This window comes from Schistocerca piceifrons, chromosome 4, assembly GCF_021461385.2.
Source record: "Schistocerca piceifrons isolate TAMUIC-IGC-003096 chromosome 4, iqSchPice1.1, whole genome shotgun sequence".
Lineage (NCBI taxonomy): Eukaryota > Metazoa > Arthropoda > Insecta > Orthoptera > Acrididae > Schistocerca > Schistocerca piceifrons.
The window spans coordinates 472,734,993-472,756,757 of record NC_060141.1 but is presented as its reverse complement, the minus strand read 5'-3'; the positions used below and the strand labels follow the sequence as shown (position 1 = coordinate 472,756,757).

The following is a 21,765-nucleotide window of genomic DNA, read 5'->3' as shown; positions in this document are numbered from 1 at the left end:
ACAGCAAAACTGTAAGAATGTGCCTCATACATTACCACCGTTATAAAGATTGTCACGAAATGCCTCATACATAGTTTATTGCAGCAAATTAAAACAAACTGAAGCACAATCGCTGTTACAGCAAGATTGTAACAAATTGGTCCGTCCATTCCTAAGTTATCACATCTTTCTAATATGTTCTGAAAATGGGTCTTAGTCTGAAACTAGTCATCGAGTGATTAAAAAACGTAAGATCTGCAACTTTGGACTGATTTTAATTGTACTCTTTTACTTAAGCACTTCATTTCTCTAAGCACAATTTTAGCTTCAGTTATTGCATGAATAGGTGGAGAATGGACTGTTTTGATAAGAAATTGTGCTATTGATCCTAAATATAGTAGTTTTATTGAGAAAAACGGGCCTCACTTCAGATAAAACTGGCATAATCTAAATATCAGAGTGACCCCAAGACCAAGATTAACTGTGCCTTGTAGTGCAAAACGTTTGCCACAGTGGAGATTAAAATACGAAATCCCATACACCAACAGTTTACAGAAAAGTTGTAAGAAATTGCCATATATATCACAATGTTACGGCAAAACTGTAATAATGTGCCTCATACATTATCACTGTTATACGAGATTGTCACAAAATCCTGTTTACATAGTTTATTGCAGCAAATTGTGACAAGCTGAACCATAATCGCTGTTACCCCAAAACTGTAGCAGATTGTCCTATCCATTGCTAAGTTATAACAAAAGAGTACAAGCATAACAAATAACACAGGATGGTAATTTTCTGAGGTCGGCCATTGATGATCAATTTACAGTGTGGGTCAATAATGGTCACCTTTCAGGGCGGTTCAATCAAAATTTTAAACATATTGTAACACTACTATCTGACAGTGTGTGACTGCAGTTGCTGGCAGTGGTGTCAGCTACCAGGGATGGCTGCTACTGGAGGTTTCATAGACAGCCACTGGAGATGCCAGCAACTTATTTAGTTACAAATAAGCAGCTAATGACATTGCAATAAATTGCCTCATGCTTCGAAACTGTAAAAAGAAATGCCCATTTTACAGAAAAACTGTACAATATTATTCCTGTTAGAGCAAAAATTATAAGAAATTATCCCATACATTGCAATATTGCAGCAAAAAATGGCCAAACATCGTCATTGTTACACAAAATTGTAACAAACTGCTAGATGTATACCAAGCAAGTTCGTACTACATCTGTTAAGTGGTGAGTTGTTCCAGTAATCAAAATCAATCAGTCAATAAATTGATACTTACTGATACCCCTAAGTTCAGAAGTTCAGACTTGTTCCAACAAGATAAAACGACCAGCCATAACATCACATTGGCAGATCAATACGAAATCCGTGACATCACAAACGACACCTTCTTTACTATGACAGCATCATGACATCAGACATGGATCCATGATCTTACTCACATAACGCCAATATCCATGATGGCAGAATCCATGAAGTTGTTGTGGCATTTATTGTAAAGGCTGGGTGTATGTCGCACTTTGATTGGCTGTTCCATGTTCATAACTGATATAACACCACTGTGATAGCATGGATTCAGACATTGTATTGTGACATAACGCAGTTAAGGTGAATGTAATGCTTGACCATGTGATGCTGTACCATGTTATGTAGTATGCAGTTTGTTACAACTCTGCTGTAGCATAATGATGTATGAGGGAAGTTTTTATAATTTTGCTGTAACATTTCGATGTATGGGCTAATTTGTATTACTTTTACTGTGATATGGTGGTGGGAAAATTTGTTGGTTTTGCTGTAACAATAGTGATTTATGGGGCAATTTGTTACAATTCTGCCCTAACATGGGGTACAAACAGTTGAAATTTTAATGTAATACTTGAATGTATGAAGGAATTGTTATACTTTTTCTATAACAGGAGAATTTTTTGACATTTATGCTGCAATATAGGGTATTTTGTTACATTTTATGTATCATAGGCAATTTACTATAATTTTGTTGTAACATGGTAAAGTGTGGACGTTCCTCTTACATTTTCGCTATAACACGAGGAAATTCATTAAATTTTTCATGTAACATTTTGATGTATGGGGTAATTTGTTACAACTCTGAAGAAATATGCTGTACATGGGCAATTTTTTACAATTTTATATAGAATGGGGCAGCTTGCTACAATTATAAAGTACATGAGACTCCATAGTGCTATTTGTTATAATTTTTGCTTTTATGGAATACTTTGTTACAATTATTATTATTGATGTATGGCCCAATTTGTAACAATATTTCTATACCATGAGACCATTTGTTAGAAATCCGTTGTAAAATGGCAGGTTTAGAACATTCTAGTTGCATATTCATGTCAGTCACCTGTTTTTTTATCCTAAATACTCTTTTTCTTCATTCTTTTATTTACCCTAGCTTCCTAGGTAGCAGATTCTGCAGCTCTTTCTGCTTCAGTTACTTCCACTCTGGTCATCTAATTTTTTCAGAGCATTAATTCTAGAAATTGCACATCACTGAAAGTTATTACTGCATCCATTCACCGGACTTAAACACTCTGAGCCTGACCAGTACAGTTTTCAGTATTTTCTCCCCTATGCAGCTGTTTTAGCTTTTGATGGAATTCTATGAGAGATCATCGAGGTATTTCATAAGAAGATTTGCATTTGTCAGATCCCTTATTTAGCCTTAATTACTTTCAAAACAGCCAGGAATGATTGAGAGTGTACTGTATGCTTATACATTCAATTACTGCAGATGACTGTTGAACCAAATGATGTGTATTATTCAACATTGCTTTGAATTGGTTGCCTCAAAACCTCTGTTTGCTGACAAATTTCTTTATTCTTAGCATGTCTACCACAGATAACACGAACACTGAAATAGAACAACACAGGAGTAACTACAAAACATATCTAAGTAAACAAATATGTAACAAAATGTTTGGTAGCAACTAAAGCACAGCCTTCTAGATACACCTGTACTTACTCCTAGAAGAGTGAGCCTTTTAGTCTACGCCGGTGTTTACGATCCATACATAGAAGCTGAAAAGTTAAGGAAAAGTAGAATATGTCATGTCTTCTGGTGCACTTTAAAATGACAGAAGAGAGCAACATTACAGTTAGAGTACATTCACGAAGAAACGGTAAACGAAAATGCCCATAAACTCCACATTTTTGTAATCGACATGAAATGCTTTTTTTGTCATTTTTCACGAGTGGGTCCCCTTAAAGTTACTTAATTGCTGTCATTGTTTCTTAAGCACGTAATAATGTTGAATAGAAGAATCGTATTGTAAAGGACAGTTATAAAATTCTTAACAGCTGCTGTTGTCATTGTTATATTACACATTAATGTAATAAGTATGGATAGTACAATGCAGTAAAATTCTCAGAAGCTAATCTCAGTAACTGGGATGTCAAAAAACTATTTCAAATTGCGAGATTTATTGCTTGGTAGCCAGTACTTTGTATTAAAAACTGTGATAGGCAGAAATTGATGAGAGAGTGAGAATTTGTGAAATGATCTGGTGTGCTTATTTTGTGTGTGGTTCCCATGTGGCTCTCGTTATACGGAATTTTGCTTTAGCTATGGAATCATAATGGTGAATTTATCCGTTATTGCTTTCGATATATACTGAACGAACATGAATACACAGACTGAAAATTATCAGTAACATCATATTTTTAAGGTGATATATATACTGGGTGGTTCGCAAAGGTAGTCAAATAAGTAAAACTAAAGAAAAAGTTCATATAAACATACGTCCACAAATGTTTACTTACAGACTTACGGCTAATAAAAGATTTTGTCTGAAATTTAGCAACTTTGCTAATATCCATTGGAAAACTGTACAAGATTAAAGTAAAGTATGAGTTCCATTCATTTTTTTTGTTAATGGTCTGGTGAAGCTAATAAGACATGTCCCAGACGTATATCTGCAGTAATTGTCCAGAACATCCAGAGAAGCAAAGACGTAATTTCGTAATTTTTTAATTTTTCCACTACTTGGCCCAATTTGGTTTTTAAATTCCAGACAATTTCACAATGTTTTCAACAGAAGTTGTAGAAAATTTAATCTTGAAAAAATGGTGTTAATAACGTTAACTGAAACTGTATGGATGTGTCAGATAATCTGTTTTTATTAATACCACAGCACACGTGAATTATGTTAAACCAGAGAAAACGAAGCTCAGTGTTAAGGAAGTTGTACAGTGTGCATACAGTTTCACTATACATTCACAATAAATGTTCAAACATGTCTCCACCGAGTTCAATGCATTTAACTGCATGTGTGTGAACAGATTTTGTTGCTTGTTTCAGTCTCACAGTGTTGTTCTTTATTTCGTCTGTTGCATTCATAATGCGAGCAAGTAATGCCTCACGTGTATTGACTTTGTCCTCATAAATTATGCCTTTCATCCATCCCCATACACAAAAATCCATTGGTGTTAAATTGGGCGATCTGCGTGGCCACAGACTTGTAGCACCACGACCAATCAATTTCTGGGGAAAATGTTCATTTAAACGTGTAATAACGGCGTTGGTGAAATGTGGAGGAGTGCCATCATGTTGAAAATGCATTCGCAGTCGCGTAGCAAGTGAAACATCTTCGAGCAAGTGGGGCATTTCTTCTTGATGGAATTGTAAGTACGTCTGTCAATTAGATGTCCTGGGAAAATTAAGGGTCCAATAAAGTGTGTGTTGATTGTATCATACCACACATTTATGCTAAATCGTTGCTCGAAATTGCGTTGCACTGTTACATGTGGGTTTGCTTCAGACCATATGTGTTCGTCATGTAAATTGTTTATACCATCTCGAGTAAACTGTGCCTCATCAGTAAATAAAATGTATTTGTGTAACTGCTGATTAGAATTTAACCAGATGCACAACTCCAAGCAAAGGATGTTTATGGTAAGGATACAGATTATTGTACTTCATTGTATGCCACACCTTAGATACGTTGTGTACTGGTACCCCGGCTACGTTGAACAGCATCCATAATATCTTCATCATCGTCTTCATGTATCGAGCACTCGTACTGATTATGAACTCTAGGTAGCGAACCTGTCTCCCGTAACATAGGAAATACTTCGCTAATTGTTCGTGTATTCGAAATTTTCCGAGTTGGATAACGTACACGATATTCGTTAACTGCAGCCATAACATAACCATCACATTTGCCATAAATAAGCACCATAACGGCGTATTCCTCTGTCGTAAATTTGAAAGGCATCCCTATTTTATAAATAATTTACAAACTACAACAGTTACTATGTGGTTTCACTTAAATACACTGTTGTTGTTATTCTTTCTCTGTACAATACAAAAGACTAACTCATTTCAAGGTTAGGAAACGACTGAAGCAATTCACTAACGTTTGCCGAGAATGACATATACATATCTACATTCTTAATGAAAAGTAAACAAATTTACTTGTATAATAATCTTTGCTTCTCTGGATGTTCTGGAAAACTACGTCTGGGACATGTTTTATTAGATTCACCAGACCAATAACAACAAAATAAATGGAAATCGTGCTTTACTTTAAGCTTGTTCAGTTTTGCGATGGCTTCATATTAGCGAAATTGCAAAACTTTTGGCAAAAACTCCGGAACTAAACATTTGCGGACCGATGTTTATTTGAAAATTTTTTCTTTAGTTTACATGTGGAATAACATATTAAAATATCTGCATATCTTTGTGAATCACACTTCGTGAATATATATATTCCTTAGAAAGTTTAGGTTACTAACAATTTTCAGTCTGTGTATTCATGTTTGTACAGTTTACATAAAAAATAACGACTGAACATATTAAATTTTCTGTATATATATACGAGGGCTAGCCACAAAGTACATTACGTTTTGGAATTAAAAATAAATAAAGTACTGGAATTTTTTTTATTATATACAGATGAAAGCCACACTTAAATACTACTTTTCTACATAGTTGCCATTTAAATGAAGGCACTTATCATAGTGATGGACGAGCTTGGAAATTCCTTCGTCGTAAAATTAGGTCACCTGCGCCTTCAACCACGTGGCGACTGTCTTTTCGGACAGAAAAAGGTGTGATTTTTGTGGATTTTCTGGAAAGAGGCACTACAATAAACTCTCAAAGGTATTGCCAAACTCTGCACAACCTCAGAAGAGCAATACAAAACAAGCGCAGGGGAAAGTTGGGCTCGAAGATCTTGCTGATTCTCGACAACGCCCGGGCCCACACGGCAAATGCCATTCGTGAAGTTCTCGAATCATTTAAGTGGAAGTTATTTCCTCATCCGCCGTACAGTCCCGACCTGGCACCGAGCGACTTCCACGTATTCCCGCAATGAGGAAGTGGTTGGCTATGCAGCGTTTTGATGATGACGCACAGCTTCAAGAAGAGGTAACCACGTGGTTGAAGGCGCAGGCGGCCGAATTTTACGACGAAGGAAATTCCAAGCTCGTCCATCGCTACGATAAGTGCTTTAATTCAAATGGCAACTATGTAGAAAAGTAGTATTGAAGTGTGGCTTTCATCTGTATATAATAAAAGAAATTTCCAATACTTTATTATTTTTAATTCCACAGCGTAATGTACTTCGTGGATAGCCCTCGTATATATATATATATATATATATATATATGTGTGTGTGTGTGTGTGTGTGTGTGTGTGTGTGTGTGTGTGTGGGAAGCGGTAGGCCTATCCTGTACAGTGCGATGACCAAACATCAGTCTACCATGTACTCTGCACTGACAGCAGTATTGTATTATTGTCATGCCAGGTCTGTAGTACTGAAAATGTGCTGCTTTTATGCTCTTTACCAAGCTCTTTTTAACATGTTGTTTCGAGCGTTATGGGTTGTAACTCACTTTTTAATTAATTATCGTGGTATTCTGACATTGAATGTGACTTCTTGGCTCAAAGGATAAGTGTCAAACAATAAACTGGCTGGTCTGGGTTCACGGCGGCCAGCAGAAATTTAGCCAAGAGACAGGAAAGAACTGGTTTCGAACAATTTCAAGAGGGTATTTAATGAAGCTAACTGGAAGTTTTATGGAATTCGATTTGAAAATGGAAGGAGAACTTCATGTAATTTCATTAATCGTAACCCAAAAGTTTTTCTTTGTTAAAAGTTCATTATAAATGAGAAGTATCCAAGAGTGGAGGACTTAGTTACAACGTGTTTCGTAAGGGAACGCACTTTCATCTGAATGAAAGCTATCAACAAGAAAAGAAATTCAAAGGTAGTAAGTAAACTGAGAGTGAACATAGACAAAAACTGAAAATAATGAAAAAGTTGTAACATAACTTCACGGAACAGAAAAAGACTACCTATTAATACAGTCAAAGAGCTACATATGACATTATAATGGTTTCTCTGTATTACAGGTCATTGCGGCCTCAGCTTTTGTGAGCCACATACCTCAGAAAAAAAGCAGTGCTCTCCAAGTTGCTGAAAAACATTGACGTACTTTGCGGGCTTTACACAAGTATTTCACTAACCATACCAATACTACTCTAATATAAACCTTAATAATAATAACGATAACAATAATTTACTAAAACATGGACAGTATCGATTGCATTCATACCTGCCTGTGAGTTAAATCTGTGTCCGCCATGTACCTATAAGCTTCAATGCTGTGCAGGGTGGCAAGAGGGTTTACCATGACGTCGTGTCCGTCATTGTGTTACTTCACTGGGTCTTTAGCGTCGGAAAATTTATGTGGCGGGCCAAGCGCCAACCCCTGCACCAAACGTCAGTCCTCTGTAGGTCTTCCACCCTATTTCGCAACAATTTTATAAAGAAGGACTTCTCTATATACGACAGCATTATGTGCGAACAGCAACGGCCATGCAACACTCGCTTCGGTCACAGCCCAAAGTTATTTTTACGTCTGAAGGCCATACTAAGAACTCTTGAGTCCAGTAACAATACCGATACGAGACGAATGCTGTCCAGATACAGTACGTAGCAGTATCAAAAGAGCTCCTAAAAGTCAAGGATGACGTCATCAATCTAGGCACCAGTATTCGCTGTGTTCTTGGTCTTGTGGACGAGCTGAGTGACACGTTTTTCACACGATTGTTGTCTGCGAAATCTGTGTAAATTTCTACAGAGATTTTATATTAGGTGTATAAAAAGGAGAGGAAGTACCACCACTTACGAGGTGCAACCCAAAAATTCCTAAAATTTTAATACTGCACCCAAACAATCAGTAGCACAATTTTCTGCTGCTAGGCGCCTCTAGTTATATCTTTCAATTGCTAGTCTTCACGTGACGACATTGCAAGTGCATTGTGGTATACGTTGTTGCTGATTTATTTACACTGATTTCTACTGTGTCTGCGAATTTCGAAATGACTCACATGCAGGAACAAAGCATCTGCATTAGGTTTTGTTTTAAACGCCGCAAAACTGCAGCTGAAACGCTCCGCATGCTAAAGGAGGCTGTTGGTGTGGAAGCTTTAAGCCAAGCAAGGAGATCTGAGTGTTTTAAGCGAATAAAGATGGCCGGGAATCAACCCTCGGACCAACGTCATTATATCCGGGAACAATCGCGAAAGTACCAGGGTGTTACAAGTAAGGTGCAGCTACTCGCAGAGATCCAGTGAGAGCTGTAATTTGGTATACGTGCTATTGCGTTAATGTGGAATCGATTTACAGAGGAAAAATATTAGTTACAATTTTGGCCACCAGGTGCAAACATATCGCTGGAACAAAACAGCAGTGGAAGACACCATCCTCTTCACAACCCAAAAATTCGTGCCAAGTTCGCAGCAACATCAAGTCAATGCTAATGTTTTTTTTTTTCTTTTTCTTTTTTAACGTCCTTGGAATTGAACATAAGGAATTTCTTCCATGTGGTCAGGCAGTCGCAGAGATGCTTTGAGGAGATTAAGAGAAGATGTTACATGCAAACAGTCTCAGGGATGGGAGAACAAAGACTGGTTGATGATTCATGCACACACCTCGATCACTGTGAGGGAATTCCCTGCAAAATATAACATGACAACCGTCTCTCACTGTTATTACTCCTCTGACCTTGCCCCTTGCATTTCTTCCTCTTCCCGAAAATAAAACTGAAGTTGAAAGGGCAGCTGTTTGATTATATAGAATAGATTCCAATGGTATTGCAACAACTGTGTCTTATTCATCCAGCAGACTTCCAGAAATTCTTCCAGAAATTCTTCCAGAAATTCTTCCAGAAAGGGAAGCCGGCCTGAGTGGCCGAGCGGTTCTAGGCGCTACAGTCTGGAACCGCGCGACCGCTGCGGTCGCAGGTTCGAATCCTGCCTAGGGCATGGCTGTGTGTGATGTACCTAGGTTAGTTAGGTTTCAGTAGTTCTAAGTTCTAGGGGACTGATGACCTCAGAAGTTAAGTCCCACAGTCCTCAGAGCCATTTGAACCAGAAAGGGAAAAATACTAGGAAGTGTTACATACAAGAGGGTGGAGACTACTTTGAAGGTGGACATTAAGACGTGGTGCATGTTTTATGATTATTAGAGGCGGTTATCGAAATTTTTAGGTAGCACATCACAGAGACTAGTTAGCACTGCATGAGTGGACGAGTGTACTCACCAGCACAGAATTGGAGGATGATGTTGAGCACGGAGGGCGCCAACAGCTTATTGGCTGTGTTGGCCTTCCACGGTTGTTGTTCAGTACTTCCAGCAGGGCACGCACCTCCTTCCCCACCTGAGCCTGCATGGCAGCCCCACTGACGCCCAGTGAGCGCAGCTGACGCATCACGAAGGCGCGTTGCTCCTGCCACAGCTTGCCGTCCACCACTGATACACTTGTGCAACCGACACACATATCCATCAGCAACTGTTTGACGGTCAGTCAGACCCGAAATTCTGTATCAAGGCAAACGGATAAAGAACGGAAAGAATAATAGGACAAATCGTGTGAGGACGTTGGAGACACAAAACAAGCTCGGATATTTGGGGAGTATTTGGACGTTATTTGGCTTTACATTGATTGATGGAGTCGTTTGATGTCGTCCGGAGAGGTACCATGCCAAATTCTGTCCAATTTACGTGTTAGATAGTCAAAATCACAAGCTTGCTGGAGGCCTCTGTTCACAATGCTCCAGAAGTTCTCAGTTGGGGAGAGATCCAACAACCTTGCTAACCATGGCAGGGTTTGGCAAGCACCGAGACAAGTAGTACAAACCCTCGCCATTATTTTACAGAAGTATAAGCCCAGGATGGTTTGCCACGAAGAGCAACAAAATGGGGCATGGAATATCGTCGACGTACCTCTCAGCTGTAAGGGCGCCATGGACAACAAACAAAGTGGTCATGGTATGAAATGAAATGGCACGCCAGAGAAGCATTCAGCTGTCAGACCATATGGCAGGCGACAGTCAGGTTGGTATCCCACAGCTGTCCGGTGCTGCTTCAGACACGTCTTCACTGGTCATCGGGGTTCAGTTCTAAGCAGGACTCACAACTGAAGACAATTCTACTCCGGTCAATGAGATTCCAGGGAAAATGTGCCCGACACCACTGCAAATGGGCGCGTTGGAGTACAGAGGTCAACAGTAGTCAGCTCAAGAGGCGCCATTAGTTCAGAATCTTCACTATAAGCTGTCTATTAATTGTCCTTGTGGTCACTGATGCATCAGACGCATGTCGGATTGCTGATAACAATGAATCCAGGGCTCTGAGCGCCTCTCTGACGATTGCTCAGTTCTCACGTTCTGTTTTCGCTGTAGGTTGACCTCTTCCTTCTTGACACTGTGTTTAACCAAGGTTCACCCATTCCTGACATCGTCCGATAGTGGTATCGCTCCTATTCAAATGTCGGGCGGTTGGCCGATTACTCTAAGTAGCTTCTTTGAACCTAGCTACTCGTCCTGTCTCAAACGCTGATATCTGTGTATATTATTCATGTGACTGTGTGTGACTAATAGTTACTGTCCAGCTGAGCACATGGAATAAAATTCGCAATAATTTTATGTCCTGGTATTGATATGTCCCCTGTTCACTACCCATGTCAGGTATGCGGTGAAATTGGGCTGCAAAGTCATATATTCGTCCACTGGGTGACAGAGTTTGCAGTTTTGTGTTTTGGTCAATAGCTGTATGAATATTAGTTTATGACCAATTTGCATAACTCCTTTGTCATGCGTTGTTCTTTTTTTGTCTTATAGTGTATGTCAAAAGAAAAATTATCTCTGGTCAGTTATATTAAACGAAAACATCTGAATGAAACTGAACTTTTAGTGGCTCATAAATAACTGTAATATCCACACACAGGAGAAAAACTATTTTCTTGCCAACTTTTTAGTGCAACTGCTACACAAGATCTTCGTTTTGACATAAAAAGTAAATCTTGAAAGTAATCTGTTATAATTTGCCAACTTTCATATACTACGGTCTTACACCAAGCCCGGTGGTGCAGTGGTTAGCGCATTCTGGAGGATAACAGTTCAAATTCATGTCCGGCCATTCAGATTTATGTTTTCCATGATTTCCCTAAACATTTCCAGGGAAATCCTATGCTATTTCCTTTGAAGGGGCATGGCCAATTTCCTTCCACATCCTAGAAATAATCCGAGCTTGTGATCCATCTCTGATAACCTCTACGTCGACGGAACATTAAACCCTAATATTTTTCCTTCCTCCTATGTTCTTGCATGGTCTGCCCTGAGTGGCCGCTTGGTTAGAGGCACCATGTCACGGATTGCGAGGCCCTCCCACGGGAGGTTCGAGTCCTCCCCCGGGCATGGATATGTGTGTGTGTGTGTGTGTGTGTGTGTGTGTGTGTGTGTGTGTGTGTGGACGCGCGCGCGCGTTTTTAGCATAAGTTGGTTTAAATAGTGTGTAAGTCTAGGGACCAATCACCCCAGCAGTTTGGTCCCTTAGGACTTCGCACACATTTGTTCTTACATGTTTACTAAGCATGAATAATCTCTGCTGTCGTATCTGCATCCAGTGACTGATTTTCAGTATATTCACTTCAACATCTGTCATGCTAGTTTATCTTGCCAAAATCTTTGAGAGGAGAACGCCGTCAACCAATGACAACTGAGGACGCTGAGACGCTCTACGTGGTTTGCACATCTGAAGGAGCGCAAAACCTTCTTTTGCGTGTGTGTTCCATTTGAGCTGTTCTGGAATGAAGGTGTGCATTTCCTTGTGTGCAATGGTGTTGCTTTTGAGCGTGACTGTATTGAATCTTACCGAAAAAGATGGAGAGCGAAATCTGAAAGTAGCTTACAATTCACATTCACGACATCATACTGAGAACTGTATACAGTATTAATCCATACGTCTACTCTGGAATACAAGGTAATATTTTTCTTTTACTTATGATTTGGTGGCCACGTCAGAAACGTAATACTCCATGGTTATGAAAGGAGAATAAATAGCAGAGTAATATTCATGGTTACGATTAACATGAGGCAGCTTCAATTCTGCTTACGTACTGTATTGGTTCATAAATAAGCAAGCCAGTATTTTGTTCACCAAAGCGTTTCTGCAGATTGTATATTCCTTGGCTATCCAGAAGAGTAAGTCTTTGTACGATAGCGGCGTGTACCCGTCCACCACAGGATTCATGTAATGTTAATCATATTGTTCTATGTAAAAACAGATGTATTCATTGGGAGCTAATAATCACAAGTCAAAAGACAATGTCATATCATTATTAATATTTTGTTTCTTCCATCTGTTTGTTTGAAAGAAGTATACTTCCCATGAAGTTGGTACTGAGTAACCATAGGGCCCTGCACTAGTGCCTTACACAGGATTAATAAGAGATATGACCTTGTGGTCGCAGCCTAATTATTATTTTCATAATAACCACTCCTCATCTTGTACAAATTGTACAGCCAGCAAGAAGTTCTATTGCTTTACTAACACATGGTTTTAGATTATAGAATTTATAAGATATTTGTAAATGCAAAACGTTGAAGTGTTGCTGTCATTTCTTTGCTTTCTGTACATACGCCTAGGTCTCATGTGTTGAAACTGATAGGACTCTTGCTTTAAAAAGTATATTTATTAGAAACATCTATCAGAGAAATATACTCACAGATTTGTGCATCAGGAATGGAATGCCTTGATCCTGGAGGGGCATGTGGCTGTAGACAAGACGATATTGTTCAACAAATAAGGGTAATGCAAAAGAACGGCAAGAAGAATCGTTACCTGACTGGGTGCACTGATATAACATTCTGCATCTGCTGGAATCGTATATCCTTTTTAAAATGTTTGTCCAGTCCTCCATCACACAAGCAGCATAAACAACAATATAACAGAACTGCATTACTTCGGATGACCCTCGCTGGAATTGCTGTAAGTACTCATCCTTCTGAAACAATTATTAAAATGATGTGTGCCTAACGTTGTGCTTAAGTATGTTTTGTTGTCATTACAGAACTATCAGAGCTACAACAGGAAAAGAAGTAGAGGTGTTCCTCATGATACAGCACAGCAACAGTTCACAAGTGTGTATAGAATCAGGAGGAATATAGTGTAATTGTCGCTATGTAAATAATCGTATCCAAAAAAAATTTGTGTTATTATTTTCAACCCAGTCAATCAATAACACCATACAAACACACCTGCAGTTTATAAAATACCAACAGTTGAACTGTCTCTAAGTACAAGAAAGCCTTCCTGATGAACATGTTAATATAGGGCATATTCATTGAGAGATTTGGCTAATGATAGCATTGCCTAGCAGCTGAAATATTAGTTGGTGCACCACATACCGAGGTGGAACACCGCTCTTCAAACTCTCCTCATAGATTTGATCGTAAGCGCCCACTGCACAGCCATCTTTGGGTGACACCCGCATCTATACAATATCTGTACATTTTTGATCTGAACCCCACAAACTCCACAATAAGAAAGCCATCCATCTCATTTTTCGTCAGGCCGATAACTTTCTTCTTCTAAGATATTATGCTGTAAGGAATATCAGCTGCATGTCCAGTAAGGTCGAATTCCTCAGTATTGTAGCTAATTACTTCATATGAATCATGGCCTTTAGCTTAGTATATGAAAGCGTCTGCATCCTTATAAGGTAACACGAGCAAAGTTAGCGAACTCGTACTGGAATCTGTAAATTTAGAGTTCGGAGAGGTCCATAATACACCTACCCATATAGATAGGCTTCGGTAACTCTACTTAAGCCTTAGCCATCTCCACAGTCACCAGTTCTCCTTTGAAGATTGTGGTCCACTTAAAATTTGGCCTGGCAACGTAACCTATAGCGTCATCATACCAGTCCTAAAAGTGAACTAAATGAATTTCGCGACTGAATTATTCACTAATTTATTAAAATCTTTCCCATAATCACTCTGTTCGTTATTAACGTCAAAGTACTTCTTTAACCAGGCATGCTGGTCAAAGGAGATAACGTAGGTGATTCTAGCGAGTTGCATCCCCAACCTGAGACTTTACTGAATATTCCTGTAGTGCTGGTAGAAGGAGATAATACAGATGATCGTAACAAGTTGCATCCCCAATCTGAGACACTGCTGGAGGTTTCTGCAGTGTAGAATTTCTCTCTGCTTATTCCACAGCATTGTCTTGGGGCCAGAAGTATTTTGTGGGACTAGGCACTCGAAACAAAGTGTTAAGTCGTGTGCAGATCATGCAAAGTGATGAGATACTCCAGGTCTTCCTCGTGAACATATTCATTACCAGCATCAGTACCACAGTTTTGATCTCCCCTTTCAATCTGACGACAGGTCGATTGAGATATGTGTTTCTTTTTTAACAGTGCATGACACGAAAGTCCTGGCGCAGGTTAATAGAAGGCAGGATCCAGAGTGTATCCACCCAGATATACACTCTGGAATTTCTCAAAAACGATCTTCTAGATATGATTCATTTGGAAAATGAAAATGTATTTTTTTACATTGTCGGGTATAACACTGACCTGCCCAGCCTTCAACACAAAATCATGTTAAGTGCTCAACAATGAGTATCACAACCGCTAAAATTACGAAAAAAACGGTTTTTGTAGAGGCAGTTGGTACTTCAAGTAGCACGCGCTGTTAGCTGCAGTGCAGAACTTTCCCATTAGATGACAATGATATCTAAGTGCCGTTTCATCTGTTATATCCAATGGCAGGCCACAATTATAAAATTCACCTGTCTGCTTGTATAAGGCGTCATTCTCTCACGATTTGATCATTGGAATGTTTTTGCCATAAATAATAACACACAACGAAAGTTTTTCGAGGTTGGAGAGCAACTATCTTGCAGGATTATGCATATTGTATGATTCAAATTTGCTTGGTCTAGCATCATATGAGCGTCCACCTTGATATACAGTTGCATATGGTATGTGTCGTTTTTTGAAAGTGGTGTGAGGGGGCTTGGGATCACATTCACAGCATGCCACAGGAACTAGTTAACACTCAAAGTCAGCGTATATAACAAAGGGATGGTGTTCCTGATGTCGGACATTCTTGAACTTTAAGACTTTTTGTATTCACAGGAGATTTCCACACTTTCCTCGCTCAAGCAGTCAGTCAGATGTTTTTCTAAATACTCGTAGTAAAAGAATTGAGGCGCCTACAGCAAAAATGTCCTATGTTGTTTCGACAATCGGGAGGAAAGTAGGTGAGACATGCCCTTGGCCAAGAAGTAGTGATGCTTCTCACCTTTGACGAATAGCAGTAAATCACCGACTACTTTGGAAAAGCAGAGAGGCCCAACTGCTTTATGCTTCCCGTTTCATGGTTTGCTTTTTCTCATTTACATCCAGACAGTAAGCATATACCGAATAATTAGAGTTCTACCTCTAGAATTTTGGCAGGTCTGGGACTGCGATGAGGATCGAGGTGCTTTTGAAGTTATAATGCTTGCAGATGTTACTTGTTTCATATGTATCCGCAGGCACTGTATAACTCGAGTAATTTCTATCACAAGCCAGAAGCGAGTACGTGAAGCATTATTTATCTACCTTTTTGGTATTCTACATGTTACTAATGATTTTATGGCGGTAATTCTTGCGGAAAAAGGATGAAATTGGACCACGTAACTCAACACATATGCTGGATAAATCACAGGCTGACGAAAACATTTGAGATTTGAATTTAAGTATTGGCTAGGTTGGAGGAGAATTGGGCCTAGGGTGGCATCTGAGAATTCCTATGGCAAGGCTGTATGATCAGCAACAAAAGGAGGATTAACGCAGGTACTCAGAAGATTTCACCCTAATAGTAGAAAAGATGCCGGCAGCTCGTCTTTTCTTATGTAAGTAAATCTGGACACTGGCAAGAGTTTAATACTTACAAAAGATAGTCAGTCTTAAATGTGTTTATGATTTGTAATTATTAAAGAAAGAATAGTAAGGCAAACCCAAGCATATCAAAATGATCACCACAATGCGATGCAACTAGTAAATATGTTAGCTACAATTATATCAATAAAAACAGGGAAGTTATAAATTACATCAAAACATTTCACAAGTGAAATTTTGTACTCTAGGTCCTGAATGCATTTTAGGCAGTTTCGTGCGGAGGCTCTGAGCATAAAATTTGCAGCATTTATGTATGTACTAATGTGTAGCAGTAGTAGTTAAGCATGTGGAAAGTAGACATGGAGGAAACGCAAGAAGGAAGAAAGAGACAACGCAGAGGCGTGCTGCGCTCGAGACTTTGGGCAGCTACCAGTCGGATGCAGTGGGTGGAACAGACAATGGCATTGGCTAATTGAGAATAAGTTGAAAGATATTACAGCAAAAGTGGGCAAAATTGTAGCTAATGTTGGTCTTGTTATCTGTTGTGTCGATTCAGTTGAGAACCGAGTAGTAAGTGGAATCGATGGGTAATAAGATGAGGTATGTAGTGGTGTGGAGGATTGCTAGTTAGAGCTAAATACACTTGAGGAAGTGGCCAAACAGTGGTCAGACATTGAAGCCGAAGACTGTTGCAAAGCAGCGCAGCAGGAACAGCAAGTACATATTCTGCTGTTCCTCTGGCGATCAAAACTCTGATAATGTTACGAAAAAGGTTGCAAATTCACAGATTAAAAATGTGAAATGCCAGAATATTTTTGCTGGTGAAGGAGTGACAAAGCAACGCACTGAGAATGGGAAACAGAAACTAAGTGTTTTACTGGGGATCTGCTAGACTATAATAATATTTTCCAAAATTGGAAAAAATTTAGCTATATATAACGAATTTAAGTAGAAGTTTGAAGGACCAGTGATTCATGGACGGCAAACCCAAGAGAGGAGGTCGGAAAACAGATTTTCGTCGCAACTGACATCCTGGGGTGGAATGGTAAACCAGCAAGGATATGGACAAGTGATGGACTGAATTTTGTTATGTGTGATAAAGTGATGGTTGAGGCTCAGCTATCAGAGGTGTTTATCGTTAAGAAAGTAGACAAATTTTAGAGCAGTTTGTAGTGCCACAGCAGATAAATTTACTTAAGTAGTTGTCTACTGAGAACCACATAGCACAGCACAGTATTTTGCAACAGTGGTGAATGTTTTAAATAGGTTTATGATGGATTTATGGGAGAGCAGGAAATGGAAGGGACAATGGAGTGAGAGTCTGGCTCGGTAGGGGAAAGGAAGCAGTGATAGAATGGTGGGGATGCCATGAGTTTAACTGGAGGGGTTCTGCTAAAACAATAGACCATACAATTATGTAAAAATTTTCATTAAAATACTAATAGCGTCCAACAGTGTGTATGTAAAATGTAAAGGGCGTGAAATCGTAGAGCTATAAACTGGAGCAAGATGGTTTGAGAACAGGCAAAGAAGGCAGTGGTGGGGGGGGGGGGGGGGGAGGAAAGGAAAGGATAGTGGCAGGGACGTTATGGGTTTAACAGAAGAGGGTTTTACATTAAAATTTCGAGAGGTCAATTATGTAAAAACAAAAGCCTTGTCTAAAATACCAGAATGAATGTCTAAAAATGTAAAATGGAAATGCCATGTGGCTAGGGCCTCCCGTCGAGTAGACAGTTCGTCTGGTGCAAGTCTTTCGAGTTGACGCCACTTCGGCGACTTGCGTGTCGCTGGGGATGAAATGATGATGATAAGGACAGCCCAACACCCAGTCCCTGAGCGGAGAAAATCTCCAACCCAGCCGGGAATCGAACCCAGGGCGTTAGGTGGTGGTGGTGGTTGTTGGGATGTTTAAGGGGGACTAAACAGCTAAGGTCATCAGTCCCCCAGGCCGTTAGGTATGACACCACTCAGCTACCAGTGGCGGACTGTAAAAATGTAAAAAAAGGGGATAAATAGTAGATTACTAAAGTGGAAATAAAGTAATGAAATCCAAATAGAATATTAAGATATTTAGATTGTGAAAATAAAACTGTATAAAAATTTTACCTTCGTAATATTGAAAGTATAGGCTTACAAAAATGATTGTATAAATAGTAGAAGACAAAAAGATAGTAAAATTACGTAAGTGGAATTATGTAAATGACCTAGAACTGTATGAAGTGTCATAAAATTTTTTTAAAACCATAAATGGCGTAAAACAATAAATTATGAAAATGAAACTATGTGCGGCAACTGAAGTTGCAGGGAACAAGGTGCGACAGTTATGGTTAGTTGTATTTGTTTCGGCTTGGTGGCGTTGTTTGGCATGGGTTTGCAGTACGTATGGAAGCCAGTCTGCATGCTGGCTAAGACGGTGGCTGATCCAATGCGCTGCCAATACTCTTCTTGTTGGTGAGTGGGGCTGTTCATCATTTCTGCTCTGTAGTGAGGTAGGCGACTGAAAGACGCTTTCAGAGGCTCTAACAAATGCACTGTTGATAAAATGTTATGCTGACTTAATGTGTTGCTAGGCTGTTGCAGGTGCTGTGTAAAAATCTTAGTTTCTTCAAATATTTTCAAGAAGTGCCCTTGAATCTATTTGTAGCACTTCCAAATGCATATCCATAGTTCAAACAGCATCCTTTTGTGTTAGAAAATGTTCACCAAATACTGTTTTATTATTCTGAACTGAAGTGTGATGTTTGAAGAGTATTTCAAACGTACTGGCAGTCTGACCTACATAAACTTTTGGATAGTTTCTATACTTTAGATTATAGACACCCGCTGCCGTTAATTTCAAGGCTTTTCTATTCGCATGGTGTCTGAATCTGAAGTGAGTAATTTCATTAGGCTTAAAATTTACAAATTGGTACTGTGAAATTTCCTAGCACTAATTTCTGAAACCTGTCCCTTATCTGAACTCTATTCCCTGCAGCAGTACAACAACAAGTGTCCTTTCAAATTACTCATTCCCAACTTGCTTTGCATTCTTGGTTAAACGTGCAGGGTGATTATCAAACATATATGATTTCCTTTTGATGACCCTGCACGTTCTGTTTTACGCACAATCACTGTGATAGATGGTGAAATTGTAATAGCACATCCTCCCTCTTCTTCTTTCATACCTCCATCCATAGTGTTACTGGTTTAAACATTTCCGTGGGAGACTAAGCTTGTTACAACTGTCATAATTTTAACAACCGCAAGTTCTGTTGAATAGCATTATGTTCTTCAGTAACTTATTTCTCTGTCCCCGAAATGCTGTTGTGTGATATACAACGTGCATGTTCTGTGAGACTACTGGGCGCGATGCAGTGAAATTTCCTTAGATATTGGCTGTATAAAACTAAGGGCATCCATTGTTTCCACGGAACAACGTTGAAATATCAATTGACACATAGCATAGTCGACGTGATTCACCTTGGATAATATTACCTTGATGTCATTAAGTGGAGATTTTCAAATGCCACCACTGGGTAGAATTCCTGGATTGATATAACGCTGATACTGAGATGCCAACTGCCATTAGTGTTTAAACTGTGGGTTCGATTGAACAGCAATATTTACATGCTGCAACCTCGCCTACAAGGAAAAGAATTATTAGTTAAGCATATTTGTTTTGGCGCCTTAATAACCTGTTCACCACTACCGGTGCTAATACTTAAAACGTCTCATGTCAGGGGGCCTTGATGTGTGTGTCTGCATCTTTACACTTTGACGGTCCCATCACAAATGGGTGAACTACTTATCGATTGCTGTGAGTATATACTACTCGCAAATTAAAAAAAGAAAAGAATACTCTACCTATACTATCGGCTCATCTTTGATGTTAAATTCAGAGCGATCATGCTCACTGTCAAGCTTCCTGAGGACACAGTGCATCTGTTAGCTAGAAGTGATGATGACATATACTGAGTGCTGAATATTGCAACTTGTGGTTGACAAGCGTCTCAGAGTAAAAGGTAGCACATTCACACAGCATGCCATATGCTCAGCGCCTTATTGACATGACATCTAAAGTTGTTATTATTACATCATCACAACCATTGCACTGTGCAACTACAGTTGGTCATATCTATTAGTTAGCACGTCCTATATCAGTGTGTTTATCAACAATTTTTGTAGGACATATCTATTTCCATAGTGACAAATTTACAGCATTCCTCCTGATTGCTATAAACACCTGTCGACTGTTGCTACTGCTGTCATGTGTGGATTACCTCCATTTCTTGTTCCAGTTGCAGCCCTACTGGCACTGTAATAATAACACAAAAACCAAAAGCATAAAGTCATATACACATCATAATAATTATTACAGATGGATGAATATATACTGTAATCGCAGTGAGGGTCTTTCTAGGTAATTTATTTCTGTTATATTGTCATTACCGCCTCTTGCGTGGAGAAAGAATGGACAGACATTTTAAAAAGGGCGTATAGTTCCAGCATATGAAGAATGTTGTGCTGGAGGACCTACTAAGGAAATCCATCGACTTGCCAATCTTTTGAATTGCCATTATTTGTTGAACAATATACCTTTTGTCTACAGTCATACAATCCCGCATTATCATACATTTCAAATCTTGATGCAGAAAGCTTTGAGAACATTTATCTGATAGATATTTACAACAAATAGACTTGTTAAAGTCGTTCTTGACCAAAACAAGCGTCTCATCAATTGAACAAATGTGATCTAGACTTTCATACAGACAGTGAAGAAATGACAGTGACAAGGTAGCATTATGTTTTAAAAAATATCATACATATCAAGTCATTCTTGTGAGGGTCCAATCATAGGCTTTGCCAGCTCACAGCTTTTCTACATTAGAGCGGGAGCAAATCAGCACTGCATGCACATTAATTCTGCATGGAATGGGGGAGTAGGGGGATGAAGTAGCAGGTCGTGGAGGTGCTGGGGACTGCGGACTGGTGTGGCTGCCTTCACATGGCAGTAACACAATGATGCCAGAATTCCAGAAGTGATTATGTCACCGCCTTGGGGATGTGATGATGCCAGAATTCCTGGCACAGTGCTGAAACAGTCTTGGTGAGTGTATGGATATGCTGATGTCATAATTCCAGGAATTTTGATGCCACTACAGTGCTGACCTTAGCATTTGTGACCACAGTGCCCAGTGATCCTCTACTGTCTAGATTATACCTTTGAGATCGAAGATTCGATTCAGTGTTCTAGGGGCCTGCGTGGAGACCCTTGCTGTTGGGATGATGAAACTAGGAGTGTGCAGTGGAACAGGTAGGTCAGGGTGCTGGACATTAATCGCTCAACATTAACAGAAGACGAATTTATTACTTTGACGTTTACAATCGTGCATTCCTCTGTGGCGGCGTCCAAGCCAACAGAAGTGCATTGGATGGCCCTGGAACGCGTTTACACGGTCTTATCAATCTTTGAAGGACGTCGCCCCAGCGGCATCCATTCACATTAAATTGGTGTTAGGCAGGGGCAGGCCTCACTGGCTGCCAATGTAGACTGTAGAGTAGGTGTTGCTGCCCAGGACAGCGACT

At 39.5% G+C, this 21,765-nt stretch overlaps 1 protein-coding gene across 1 annotated transcript in view; it reads right to left on the bottom strand.

Moving 5' to 3' along the window:
• The window catches only part of LOC124795924 (methyl farnesoate epoxidase-like), a 416,805-nt gene that overhangs the window by 346,688 nt on the left and 48,352 nt on the right, over positions 1-21,765 (bottom strand). Inside the window, 2 exon segments of the mRNA XM_047260004.1 lie at positions 9,568-9,816; positions 20,460-20,494. Coding sequence (XP_047115960.1) covers positions 9,568-9,816; positions 20,460-20,494 — 284 coding nt within the window.